This window comes from Ictidomys tridecemlineatus, chromosome 16 (assembly GCF_052094955.1).
Source record: "Ictidomys tridecemlineatus isolate mIctTri1 chromosome 16, mIctTri1.hap1, whole genome shotgun sequence".
NCBI classification, from domain to species: Eukaryota; Metazoa; Chordata; class Mammalia; order Rodentia; family Sciuridae; genus Ictidomys; species Ictidomys tridecemlineatus.
In genome coordinates, this window is record NC_135492.1 from 37,646,902 (window position 1) to 37,659,592 (window position 12,691).

At 65.1% G+C, this 12,691-nt stretch overlaps 1 protein-coding gene across 6 annotated transcripts in view; it reads right to left on the bottom strand.

The window, feature by feature from the left end:
* The window catches only part of Iqsec1 (IQ motif and Sec7 domain ArfGEF 1), a 74,635-nt gene that overhangs the window by 18,669 nt on the left and 43,275 nt on the right, over window positions 1–12,691 (bottom strand). For all 6 annotated transcript variants that reach the window (XM_078033374.1, XM_078033375.1, XM_078033379.1 and 3 more), the window contains 2 exons: window positions 4,066–4,345; window positions 269–1,509 (listed from right to left, as the gene is read on the bottom strand). In XM_078033374.1, coding sequence (XP_077889500.1) covers window positions 269–1,509; window positions 4,066–4,345 — 1,521 coding nt within the window. Of the gene's footprint in view, window positions 1–268; window positions 1,510–4,065; window positions 4,346–12,691 lie in introns of those variants that run through there.

Below are 12,691 nucleotides of genomic sequence, written 5' to 3' on the forward strand. Positions count from 1 at the left end.
TGATGACCCCGCACCCCAAAGATGGGGGGATGAAAACGACTCAACCTGAGGTTTCAGGAGAGCCTGTGGAGGCCCTGTTAGGAACAGCCTCCCTCCACTCAGCCTCCCGGAGGCCAGGCTGCCCCTGTCCCTGCGCCTGCTGTCCCCCAGCAAAGCCAGACCCCCGTGGGTGGTTGCCCGTGCCCTCCCGCTCCCTGCCATCCCCCAGCTCCGTGCCCTCCCCCTCGGCGCCATCCCCGGGCCCTGTCGCCGACCCCGCGGGCCTCACTTGTTGAAGAGGTTGAGGCCGATGCGGTAGTGCCTCTTGCGCACCACGTCGTGGCTGAAGGCGGGCGAGTCCCAGCTGTGGCGCGCCTCCTTGTGGTAGGTGGGCTTGCTCAGCGCCTGCTCCCGCAGGCTGTCGCGCGACGACGACTCGGAGCTGCAGTGGATGGTGTCGTTGGAGTTGGACGTGCTGTTGATGCTGTCGTTGTCGCCGTCCGAGTAGTCCGACTCCGACTTGCTCTGCCGGTTGGCCGAGCCGTTGATGGCCAGGTGGCCCTCCAAGGGCCGCGGCGGCCGGGCGCGGGGCTCTGGCTCATCCCGGGTCCCCTTGACGCCGTGCGCCATGCGCTTGGGGCTGCCCTGCGGCCCGACCCGGCTGCGCTCGTAGGCCCCGGACCTCTGCAGGGAGCCTCGCTCCGAGCGGTCGCTGAGGTCGGCCGAGCTGTCGCTGGGCGGCTCGATGGTCAGCAGGGGCAGGCGCCCTGCGCGCAGCCGCGGCTCGGGCCGCTCCAGGGACGCCGTGCCACCCGCATCCGCGTCCGCGCGCTCCTCGGGCGTCGCCAGCGCCCAATAGTCCGCGGCCGCGCCACCCGCCCGGAGCCGCGAGTCCGACTCCGCGCTGGACGGTCGGTCCCCGGCCTGCGACAGCGGCAGCGGCGGCGACAGCTCCTCCTCGTCGATGTACAGCGTGACGTCGCTGTAGGACGCTGTCATCTCGTCCAGTTTATGGGGGTCCAGGCCGTGCAAGGCCGGGGGCGGCTCGCTGTCGCGGGCGCGGGCCACCTCGGCCACGGGCGCCTCCTCGGCGTGCAGGCTGCGACAATTGAGGGCGTCGTCGATGGACTCGGCCAGCGACTTCACCTGGCGGGAAAAGGCGTCCTCCAGCTCCGTGATGGCGTCCGCGAAGTCGCCGGATGGGGCGGACGCGGGCGGCAGCGCGGCGGGCGGCTCCCCCAGCTCCGCGCACTCGGCGGGCACCAGGGTCCCCAGCGAGGTGCCGTCGTTGGTCACCGAGACCTGCTTGCCCTCGAAGTAGGAGCTGTGCAGCTTCTCGGGACCCTCGAAGGAGAACTGCATCCTCATGTTGGACAGCACGATGCGGCGCGACATGCGGCTCTCGGACATGGAGCTGCGCAGGCGCTCGAAGTTCTTGTTCATCTGGTACTGGCGGAAGGCCGTCTGGATGGTGCGCGCCGCATGGCGGGTCACCAGGCGCCCCCCATACTTGCGCTCCAGCATCTCCACCTGGGGGGAAGGACAGAGTGAGGCCGCCCTGTCCCCAGCCCTCTTTATGTTTTATTTTGAGACACGGTCTCGTGGAGTTGCTTAGGGCCTCACTAAGTGGCTGAGGCTGGCCTCCAATTTGTGATCCTCCTGCCTCAGCCTCCCCAGCTCTGGGATGTCAGGCGTGGGCCCACCGCGGCCAGCCTCTTCCTCGATTCTATAGGAATGTGACCTGCCAGGGTCTCACTGTGCCTCCAGACAACTGCTGGGGGAGGCCTGTGGATTCTGGGGTCACACCACGTCAAAGGGGAGGCATGGGCAGGAGACCACAATGAGGTTCCCAAACGGCCTGAGTTACAGATGCCGTGGGTCCTGGCACATCTTAGGGCACAGCCTGATCAAACCCCTCTAGAGGTGCCAGCAGGGGTGAAGCCGGTGCCCTGGAGGCCAAGGACCCGAGGCAGGTCGGGGCACATGCCAAACACCCCAGGAAGGCCCGAGCACGGAGGACGGGCACTGGGGTTCAAGGCCAAGTGCCTGGCTGTCACCCTGCCTCTACCCCAGGGAACCACGGGCTCCTCAGTTTCCCCATCTGGGAAGTGGGACCTGCCTCCTGGGCCTCTGGGAGTCCTGGGTGACGTGGGTACAAAGCGCTGGGCACACCAGACCCCAGCTGAGTGGCTGAGGCTGGCCTCGAACTCGTGATCCTCCTGCAGCTGAGCCTGCTCTGTGAACCCTCAGCACCCACTGCGCAGGTGGGCAAACTGAGGCCCAGAGGGACGGACCCTCCGCTCCAGCGGCCTGCACCAGAGCTGGGCCAAAAGGCAGGTAGCCCAGCCGTCCTGGGCCGCAGGAGGGGGTGGACAGAGGACGGGCTCAGGACCCGGGGTGGCAGGGGGGACAGTTTCTCTCCTGCTCTGAGCTGCTGGGCGCCACCCAGGAGCACCACCTGACCCCTGGGAGCCGGCTGAGCCCTGTCCTGGGGGTTGCCAAGGGACCCCACGAATCCTGGGGCCACTGGAGGCCGGAGGCCAAGCGCTGGGAAAGCCCTTCCGGTCGCTAAGGCCCAAGGGTCCCCAGCTCCTCCTGCCAGGCCTGGACGGGACGTCCCAAACACCAGGCGCTCCAGGCCCCTGTCCTGCCAGCCTGGGCAGGTGGTCACCTGCTTCCCCAGCTCTCCTCCCAAGTGCGTGTATGATGGAAACTTCCAGAAGGCAGACACAGTCTCTGCACTGAGTCACCAAGCAGGCCACACGGGGCCAGGCCAGGCCAACCCGCCAGGTCAGTCTGCGTCCTGGAACCTGGGGACTGACCATGGGCTCTCGGGCAGGCAGGGAGGAGTGACCGGCCCGCAGGGGACACAAGGTGCCAGAGAAGGCCCTGTGGCCAGGGCTGTGGCTCTGGCTGTCACTCACCTGAGGGAAACTTCTGGAACAGTGTCAATAAGGAACCGAGAGGAATGCTCACCCACAAAGCAGAACTGCCACCTCTCAAAGACTCGGGGACAGTCCCCGACACCCACCCAGGCTCTCCGGGACAGGAAAGCCCCAGAAGGCGTACAGGGCCAGAGGTCAGGGGATGCATTCAACCTTCCCGGGGCCCCTCTCACTACTGCGGGTGCCGTGTCCCCTGATGAAGACTCTTGTGGAATGGAGCACCCACTCGCCTCCAGCAGTGCTCACGCCATCTGCCGATTCCCGTTTTCACCTTGCTTGCTAGGAAGCTCAGTGGACCCTGGGCTGCTCTGTGCCTGTGCATGTCACCTTGTCTCTTGTCTCTGCGCCACCTGTTCCCTTTGCACTCCTCACACACACCAAGCTCAGTACCTCGGAACTTTTGCAGCTGCTGTCACCTCTTTGGGGAATCCCCAGTTCTCACGTCCACCCCTTTATTTGATGCTGCCGCCACCCAGAGCTACTCTATTTCTATTCTTTTTTGGGGTACTAGGGGTGCTTAACCCCTGAGCCCTGTCCCCAGCCCTTTTTACCTTTTTATTTTGAGACAGGGTGTTGCCGAGTTGCTGAGGGTCTTGCTAAGTTGCTGAGGCTGGCCTCCAATTTGCAATCCTCCTGCCTCAGCCTCCAAGTCACTGGGATGACAGGTGTGTGCCCACCATGCCCAGCAAGCCACGCTCTTTCCCCCAATTTGATGGCCCTTTCCAGAACTAAACTGACCCCTTTTGCAGGGCTGGGCCTCACCTGCTGGGAGGGCTCTGTGACACCCAGGGGACCTCCTGCTGCCTTGCTTACCCTGCCCACCATCTTAGCAGGGATAGGGACACTCCTCTGTCCCCCTCAACCCCAAGAGGCTGCCTCTTAGCTGGGCGCGGTGGCCCAAGCCTGTCATCCCAGTGGCTCGGGAGGCTGAGGCAGGAGGATCGCGAGTTCCAAGGCAGCCTCAGCAACAGCGAGGCCCTGAGCAGCTCCGTGAGGCCCTGTGTCTAAATAAAATGCAAAATAGGGCTGGAGGGGACTGGAAGGCCCCTCTGATCCCGTGGAGCCCACAGGGACGGAGGCCAGGCGCACCTGGTCTGCACGCGGTGTCCACTCTCGGGAGTTTGGCCTTCACCCCACCTACCTGCTTGTCCTGCAGGTCTGAGGACAGCTCATAGCTCTCGGAGAGGGACCGTGAGCGCTTGATGGCGTCCTCCTCGGCCTGCTTGCGCAGGATGGACGTGGAGTGCTGCAGCCGGGGTCTCCGTGGGCGCTGCGGCCCCGCGTGCAGCCCATAGGCGCCGGGCGTCAGCTCGCACTGCTCCGGGCTGAGGCTGGCCCCGGGCACTAGTGGGCCCTGGTGGTAGGCCGACGGACTGTCCAGGGACGTGCCGGTCTCACTGCTGGGGGCCTCGCCCTCGATGCTGCAGGGGGAGAGAAGTGTCCTGTGAGCGGGCATCGAGGACCCGGGTGCCAGTTGGCCCGGCACCTGCTGCCCGCTCCCTGTCCCACGATGGCGTCCCCCCCGCGCAGACCCTGAGCAGCAGCGTCCTGTGGATCCCGGCCACCCACAGGGACAACGAGCGGTATGGCCCCGGGACTGCTGGCAACTCAGTCTGGCACACAGTAGGTGCTCAGTAAATACGCTCAGTCCCTCTCCGTCACCACCCGGAAGGAGGTCGGCAGAGACGGTGCAGAGGGAGCCTGGCCCCGGATCCAGGTCCACCCTGAGCCAGGGCCGCTGACCCATCTCAGCTCTCGCTGTCTGGCTCCCCTTCGAGATCCTCCAACCTCTGAAGAGCCACCGTCCCCTCTCCCCTGCACCCACCACTTCCTCTGGGCCAGTGCATAGGAGGGATGGGGCCAGCTAACGCTCTGCCCAGTGCCCGGTCACAAAACCGCGTTCCTCTACTGACCGTCTGCAGGAGGGAGCGAACCACCACTCTTGATCTCAGGCCTTCACTCCTCAGAGGATGGAGGACAAAGCCCAGCCCATTCTGCCTGGCCTCCAGACCCAGCCTCCTGGCCCAGCCTCCAGACCCAGCCCCCAGCGGGGCCCACACTCTGTGGCCTGCGTCCCTGCTGTGTTTCAGTCAGAGGCCAAATCTGTGTCTCTGAGCCCGAGGCTGATGGGAGACACAGCCAGGCTCCCAGGCTAGAGAGGGGACTCAGTGGTCCCCGAGGCTGAGTGAGCGGCATTGCAGAGACGGGCAGGTCTCCTCAGGTCCCTGAGCGGAGCCTGAAGCCCTTGGAGGCACTGACCTGGTGGAAGGGGGCGTGACCCCGAGCGGCCACCAGCAGTCCAGGGCTCAGGACAAGGCCCAGCCTGGGACCGGGCGAGGCCAGCCTCCCTCAGCCTGGCTGCGTGGCGGGGACACGGCAGGGCGTGAGCGTGGGTGTCCTCCACCCTGGAGGGAGGCGTGGGGCCTGGGAAGGGGCCCTTTGGGATACAAGGTGGAAGTACTTAGGGGCTGTGCGGCCCAGAGGTCCTGCTCTGTGACGCTGGGGACCAGCAGGTTCCAGAATGTTCTAGGGAGAAAGAACCAGGGCTCTCCTTAAGAGCATCCTCTCCAGGAAAGGAGGCTCTGATGGTCACCCCTAGCCTGCCCCTTGACCCCTGGGCAGCATCCCTTTCCTCCTACCCCCAGCCCACGCCAACCGTCAACTGTCACCAAGACTAGTCACAAGTGTACGCAGAAGCCAGACGCGGGGGTGCACGCGTCATGCCAGCGGCTTGGGAGGCCGAGGCAGGAGGATCACAAGTTGGAGGCCAGCCTCAGCAGTTTAGAGAGAGGTGCTAAGCAATTCAGTGAGGCCCTGTCTCTAAATAAAACACAAGGTACAGTTGGGGACAGGGCTCAGTGGCTGAGTGTCCCTGACTTCAATCCCTGGTACTAAAAAAGGGAAAAAAAATCTATGCAGGTGGCGTCCCCACGGGTGGGACACGGTGTCCCCAGGGTGGGCTTGGCGCCCTTGTGAACTGCAGGGAGAACAAAGCAGAAAACTAATCACAAAAGGATCCAAATGTCCCAACGTGACAGGGGACACCCAGGGGACCCGCACGGCCCCGGGCTCACAGCTGGCAGCCAGCGCGGGAAGAATCCCTCTGGGATCTCGGAGGACCCTGTGTGACGTGGGCGACGTCACGTCCTGACGGTGCCCCCAGAGCCCGCATCAGAGAGGAGCAGAGCTGATCAGCAGAACGGCCAGCGTCGCCTGCCGACAAGCCCGGGCAGTGGAGGGAGGGGTCGCGATTAGCATCTAGTTGGTGGCCCCCGGACAGGAAGTCACCAGATTTCATTCCCGGAGATTGGGCTGCCACGTGGTCCTCCTGCCTCCTGATTAGGAGGCCACTCTGCCCCGTGTCTTCCTGGGGGGGAGGGGGACTGTCCCAAATGTCATGTAACTGTGACTCTTTCCCTCCCAGGCAGAGGGGCAGATGTCCTAGAGACTTGGAGCTCTAAAATGAGGCTCGTGCTGGCCACAATGGCTCACGCCTGTCATCCCAGTGGCTCGGGAGGCTGAGGCAGGAGGATCACAAGTTGGAGGCCAGCCTCAACAAAAGTGAGGCCCTAAATAACTGTCCCTAAATAAAATACAAAATGGGGCTGGGGAGGTGGCCCCATGGTGGAGGGCCGCTGGGTTCAATCCCCAGGGGGCTTCCTAGCTGAGGGCCGTGGTACATGCCTATAATCCCAGTGGTTTGGGAGGCAGAGGCAGGAGGATTGCCAGTTGGAGGCCAGCCTCAGCAACTGAGTGAGACCCTAACAAAAAAATCAATCAGGAGGCCGGGGACTGAGGCCCAGCGGTCTCCACCTCCAGGACCCAGGGAAACGGGGTCGCGTTCACTGGGCGGTCGCGCATGTTTGACTCGGGTTCCCGGGACACGGGCTGAGTGGCTTTGGGTCCTGGAGGTGGACTTGGGGAGGGGCACAGAGCTGCCCCGGTCCCTGGCCCCGGCCTCCCACCTCCTGAGCCTCACCGCCCAGGTCAGGCCCCTGCAGAGCTCTGTCCCCAAGTCTGCGTCATCAGATGTCCCTCCACGGCCCCATGAGCATCCTCCACAGCAGCCCAGTGACCATCTCCGACGACGCGGGCAGGACAGCCCTGGTCCCTGGCGGTGCCCGGCAGTTTAGAGCTTCTGGAATGTTCTCTGGCAGTTGGGCGGCCCCACGCTCTCAGAGGAGGCTCCGGGTGCGGGGCCCTTCCCAGAGATTCCCCCCAGGACGGACGCCCAGGCGCAGGGAGGTGGCCCGAGGACGCTGCCCCGTCACGGGTGTGGCTGGACCTGAGGCCCTGCGCCACCAGTGACCCGGTGGCCCCGCCCACATCGAGGACACGAGGCCAGCGGCGGGGGATGGGTCTGGGTCGCGGGAAGATGGAGGGAAGCCACTGCCAGCTGAGCCGCCAGAGAAGCCACCAAAAGCCACACGAGCCACCAGCCCCAGGGTCAGGTCACGGTGGACGGCGACGGGTCCCCAAGCCCCGGAAGCTGGCACAGTCATGTCACCTCGTCCCTGTCCCCAGGAACAGGGTCCCCAGCAGCATCGTGGGCCAGTGGGGAGACGGAGATGGCCCCCAGAGCAGCGGGGACCGCCACCCGAGGGAGGCACTGGGTGGTCACCGTCCACGGTGACCAGAGGCTCTCCTTAGCCAAGGACGCCACGCCCCACGGGGTCCCCGAGGTGAGGAAGGGGCTCAGGAGTGAGCGCTGTCACCAGGTGTGCAAGCCACAGCTGTCAGGTCCCTAAGGACGGGGGCCAAGGGGACGTCCCCCACCGCCAGTGCCACGGGTCCCCTGTGCCCCCTGACCTCTAAGGAGTCCCACGAGGGTCCCCAGGGACCACCGCTGCCCGCTTCCTCTCCCTGTGGCTGTGGGACAATGGGGGACAGCGGTGGGGGACCGTGACCAGCCCCGGCTTCCAGCAAAGGCAGGAGTGGCCAAGGACAGGAGGGACCATGTCCAAGACGGGCACAGGCTGGACGGCAGGAGCCCGGGCTGGGCGGCCCCACTCGATGGCAGGGGTCGGGGCGAGGGGCTGTGGGGTCGAGAGCGACTCCCCTCAGCCAGAATGTCCCCCAGGGCAGCTCTGGGCCCGGGCAGGGGAGCAGGGGAGCTGGGGACCCCTCTCAGTGTCCACAGTGGTCAGCATGGCCGGCTCCCATGAGACTCAGTCCTATAGGAACAGAGAGGTCAAGTGCCCGCCCCAGGGCGGCACAGCTAGGGCGTGAGGGTGGCCCGATGGGCCTCAGGGTGCAGGGTCGGCCCCAGGGCCTCCCTTGGTGGCAGGTCACAGGATGGCGGGGCACACGCACAGGGCACCGGAGCCCGGGCTCTCCAGGTCCTCACGAGAGGGTCCCCACACCAGCCACTGTCCCCGCGACACCACAGGTGAGGACTTGTGACACCGCAGGGCTGGGGACTCACGAGGAAGGGAGCCAGCGGCTGGGGACACGGTCAGCATGGACGTGGGGCTGACCATCTGGGACTCCTCCGTGAGCCAGCTGTGCCGGGTGTCACCACCTGGGAGGTGGCGGGAGCAGGGACCGCCAGATCGGGCAGAGCGGGCTGGGCTTTGCCCCTGGGCCACATCACTTGATGACACCACCCCCTTCCAAGAAGGCTGGCCCCGGCCTGATGACGCAGGTGACCTTCCAGCTCCGTCCGTGGCTCAATGTCCACACCAGAAGCCTCAGGCCAGGGGCCGGCCCAGGCCAGAGCAAAAATGCCTTCTGACCTACGTCTGTCCCCGCTCGCCTCTAGCCCTCCTGGGTCCGGGCGTCTGATTTCCTGAAAGGGACACCAGATAAGGCAGGGACAGCTCAGGTCCAGCCCTCACGTAGGGCTTTGTGTCTCTCTTGGTGGCCTGGGCCACATTAACCAAGGCTGATCACCCAGAAGAGAGGAGGTGATGATGCTTTTGCTCTGCACAGGACTCAAGCCTGTGTCACCTCCAGGCCCCAACGTGGGGGAGGGGGGGACAGACCAGGGCAGGGCCTGGGGAGGACACGAAGGGACCTCAGAGCATGTCCTCCGAGCGAGGGCGGGCATGGCACACCTGGAGCACAGCACCAGGGACCCCCAGGAGGGACGCGGGAACTGGGGACAGAGTCACGCAACACGAGAGGCTGATGGCTTGAGTGTCCCTGCGCCCCGAGGCCGGGACACCCTCCCCAACCCTGGGTGCGTCACACTCAGAACCAAGGAGCTGGCGGCCTCTGTGGACACTCCAGAAGTCCCCCTGTGGGCTCTGCCGAGAGGACACAGTGAGTGGCCCGGCCCCCGAGTGACCAGAACACGGTGCAGGACCTCGCCCGGCCCGCCTCCCAGGGCTGCCCAGAGCAGCCACCGGCCTCCGGCTTCCCTCTCTAGTCCTGGCACCTCCCACCACAGGACCCTTGCACATGCCATGCCCATGCCTAGGGCGGCCTTCTACCCAGAGGCCACCGATGACTCCACTCTGAACCGCACCAGCCAGCCCTCTGGAGCTGGACTCTCACGCACACAGCCCGGGCTGTGCCACCAGGCCAGAAAAGACTTTGGAAGTGCGTCCTCTGGGCTGAGTGGCAGTCTCTGCAGGGAACTTGGCCTCTGGGGACGGTCAGCCCTGTGGGAGGGGCCAGGCAAGGGGGGCGGCTCTGGGGACAGCTGAGGTCCTGGGGCTCCAGGGAAGGGCTGTGGCTTGGAGGCTGAAGACACTGGGCGCGTGCGGATGGTGACAGGAGCAGAGAGATGGCAGGAGGCAGGGGCTGGCCTGAGACTCCTCCCACAGGGGACAAAACCCTCGGGAATCCCTGTGCCCACAGGGACCTGGTGTTCTCTCTCGATGCCCCATGAAGTGGGGTTCAGGCACGGCTTGCTCCAGGAGCCTGGAGTCTGAATGGAACAGCGGGAGGAATGGGGTCCCCTGGCCCTGTGCCCAGCTGACGAGTGGGCATGACCCCCGCCCTGGGTCCCGGTGGTCACCCTAAGCCTGTGGCCTCTGTGGAAGGCCTCGGGACTCCAGGGCACAGCCAGGACCCCTCCCCGGGCCCCTTGCCTGACTGTCCACCGTCTGCGGGGCAGGAATCGGGCCAGGCTGAGTGCCACCACTCCACCTCCCGGGCCACAGTGACATCTTTAATTACCAGGCCCCGGGGCCTCCGGCAGTGGCTTTTATATACAGAGAAAAATATAGGACTGAGGACAATGGGTGTCCCCAGGGGAGGCTATTTTTAGCGCTTTCCTTACTGAGCGGCTGGGCATCGCCCTGGCCCTCGGCTGCCCGGGCGACAGGGCAGGCGGACAGCAGCTGGGCACACAGAGGCTTCTCGGCCGCTGGAGAGTCACCAAGAAGATGTGGTCCTGGGGCGCCCCAAGCTGGGGGGAGGGGTGGGGGGGCGGCTGACCTGTGTCCCTGGGACCGTGTGGCACTTCCCGCCCCCAACGTCGCGATGACAGGCCCCCGGCCTGCTGTGCTCTGGCTGGAGCCTCCCCGGGCACAGAGGGGCCGCTGTTGACGTGGCAAGGTGAGGCCGTGCCCAGGGGAGTCCTGGCGGGGCCACTGCCAAGCCGGGAGGGGCCGGTCTCAGGGCAGGCCTGGGCAGCGTCCTCAGGCAGAGCGCTGCTCTCTTCAGACACACAGGAGGCAGGAGGCAGAGGGCTCTGTGGCCTGGGAGCCCAGGGCTGGCCAACAGCATCCGCCAGGGCCAAACCTCACTTCCCTAAACACAGACTGCTGTGTGTCTGCAGGAGCTAAGGGCACCTTCTCTGTGCTTCCTCAGGCTGTGTGTCTGCAGGAGCCAAGGGCACCTTCTCTGAGCTCCCTCAGGCTGTGTGTCTGCAGGAGCCATGGGCTCCTTCTCTGTGCTCTGACTCATTCCCACTGATGGACCAGAGGCCCAGGAGGGAGGATTCAGAAGCCAGCTCATTTCTGACCTCAGAGGCCCCCCGGGGGGAGGACCTGGCGGGTCTTGGCTGTGAGTAAATGTGGCCAGCAGCCGGGGGGCAGGGAGGCCACCAGGCTGGGCCAGGCGCTGGTGGGGCCGGGGACAGGAAGTGGGAGCCGAGCCCCCGCCCGCCTGGCAAGCACCTGCTTTTCCCTGGGCGCGGGGCCAGCTAGCAGGGGCGGCGGGAGGCCCTGGGTGGGGTGCCCGGGGACGCCTGCCAGGCCCCGTCTGTGGACGCTGCTGGGCGGCAGTCCCTATCAGTGCCCGCCAGCCCCAGGGCCCAGCCGCCCGTCGCAGGGAGCAGAGCCCCCAGCCAGGGCCCAGCCAAGCCACTCCCCAGCCCACCCCAGCGACAGCCTCTCACTCCCCAGGGCCATCTGTCCTGCACCCCGGGCCCCGCCCCCAGCAGAGCTGGCCAGAGGCCTGGCACCCACCAGCACCCCGTCCCTCACGAGGACATCAAGGGACCGCCAAAGGACAAGCACCCCAGGTCTCTGGCAGCGTGGCAGCCTGGGGCTGAGCCAGCCTGGTCAGTGTGGCTCACAGCCTGCTCCGTGGGGCTGAACGGGGCTGTACTTAAAACACTGCAACATGTGGGTGACACTGTGACATCTGGAGGTCTCATGTGAAAACCCAGTGTTCTGCTGGACTCCGTGGCCCACGCCTGGCATCCCAGCAGCTCGGGAGGCTGAGGCAGGAGGATCGCAAGGTGGAGGCCAGCCTCAGCCACTTAGCAGGCCCTGAGCAACTCAGAGAGACTCTGTCTCTAAATAAAATACCAAAAGGGCTGGGGAGGGGACGGGGCTCTGTGGTCAGGTGACCCTGGGTTCAATCCCTGGGACCAAAAAGAAAAGAATAAACACAGTTAGCCCGGGCCAAGTCCACAAGCACCCTTACCCCAGGGTGAAAGGCAGGAGGCCAGGATCAGAGGCCAACTGGGAAGCAGGCGGGGTCGAGCGGGGAGTGAGCGCTGTGGACGTCTGGCCGCGGACTCTGTCCTCTACCCTCCTTCTGCAAATGACCACAGGGGTCATGAAGGTCTCCCTCTTCTGAGGTATGAAAGCTGGCCCAGGAGGCCAGACAGAGGCCAGGCAGAGGCTGGCCAGCTCGGACCAGCCTCCTCGCAAAGGAGAAGGCGAGCTTTCAGAGCTCAGTGAGAACCGTTTAAAAAAACCAATAAATAACGACAGGCAGCCTCCGCGGGCCTCACCACCTACCCTAAGGGCCCGTGTTAATGGCTTTTCACCTTCTTGCCTCTGACGCTCACACCACCTCGCCTGCTGGCGGAAACAGGAAGCCAAACACCATTTGGTTTCTCACTTTAAACCAGGACTCAGGCCGCTGTGGTGGTGGCCCACGCCTGTCATCCCAGGGACTCAGGAGGCTGAGGCAGGAGGATCGCAAGTCGGAGGCCAGCCTCAGCTGCTTAAAAAGTGTCTTCTGGGGCAGAGGCGCCTGGGGCCTCCCATCTGGGACAACCTGAATGTTCCTTGTTCCTTTTAAGGATCCCTCTGTCCTCCCGCGGGCTTGTGTCCAGCACCCACACGCCCTGTCCTCACGTCACACGCCTGGCCCTGGGTCTCCTCACCTGGCAGAACCTGTCTCGTGTCTACACTGATCCCTCAGGGCGTCAGGGGACAGTGGCTTTGGTCCCAGAACACTGTTCTGTGCAGAGCAGGGGCTGAAAAATACCCACAAATGCCACCCGTGCTGGGGACCAAGGGACACTGTCCCAGATGTCCCTCGGGGTCCCTGGGGTGAGAGACAAGACACCAGGAGGGCCCCGTGAGTCGTCACCAACCAGCACGTGGGCTGGGACGATGACTTCACGGCACGGGAGG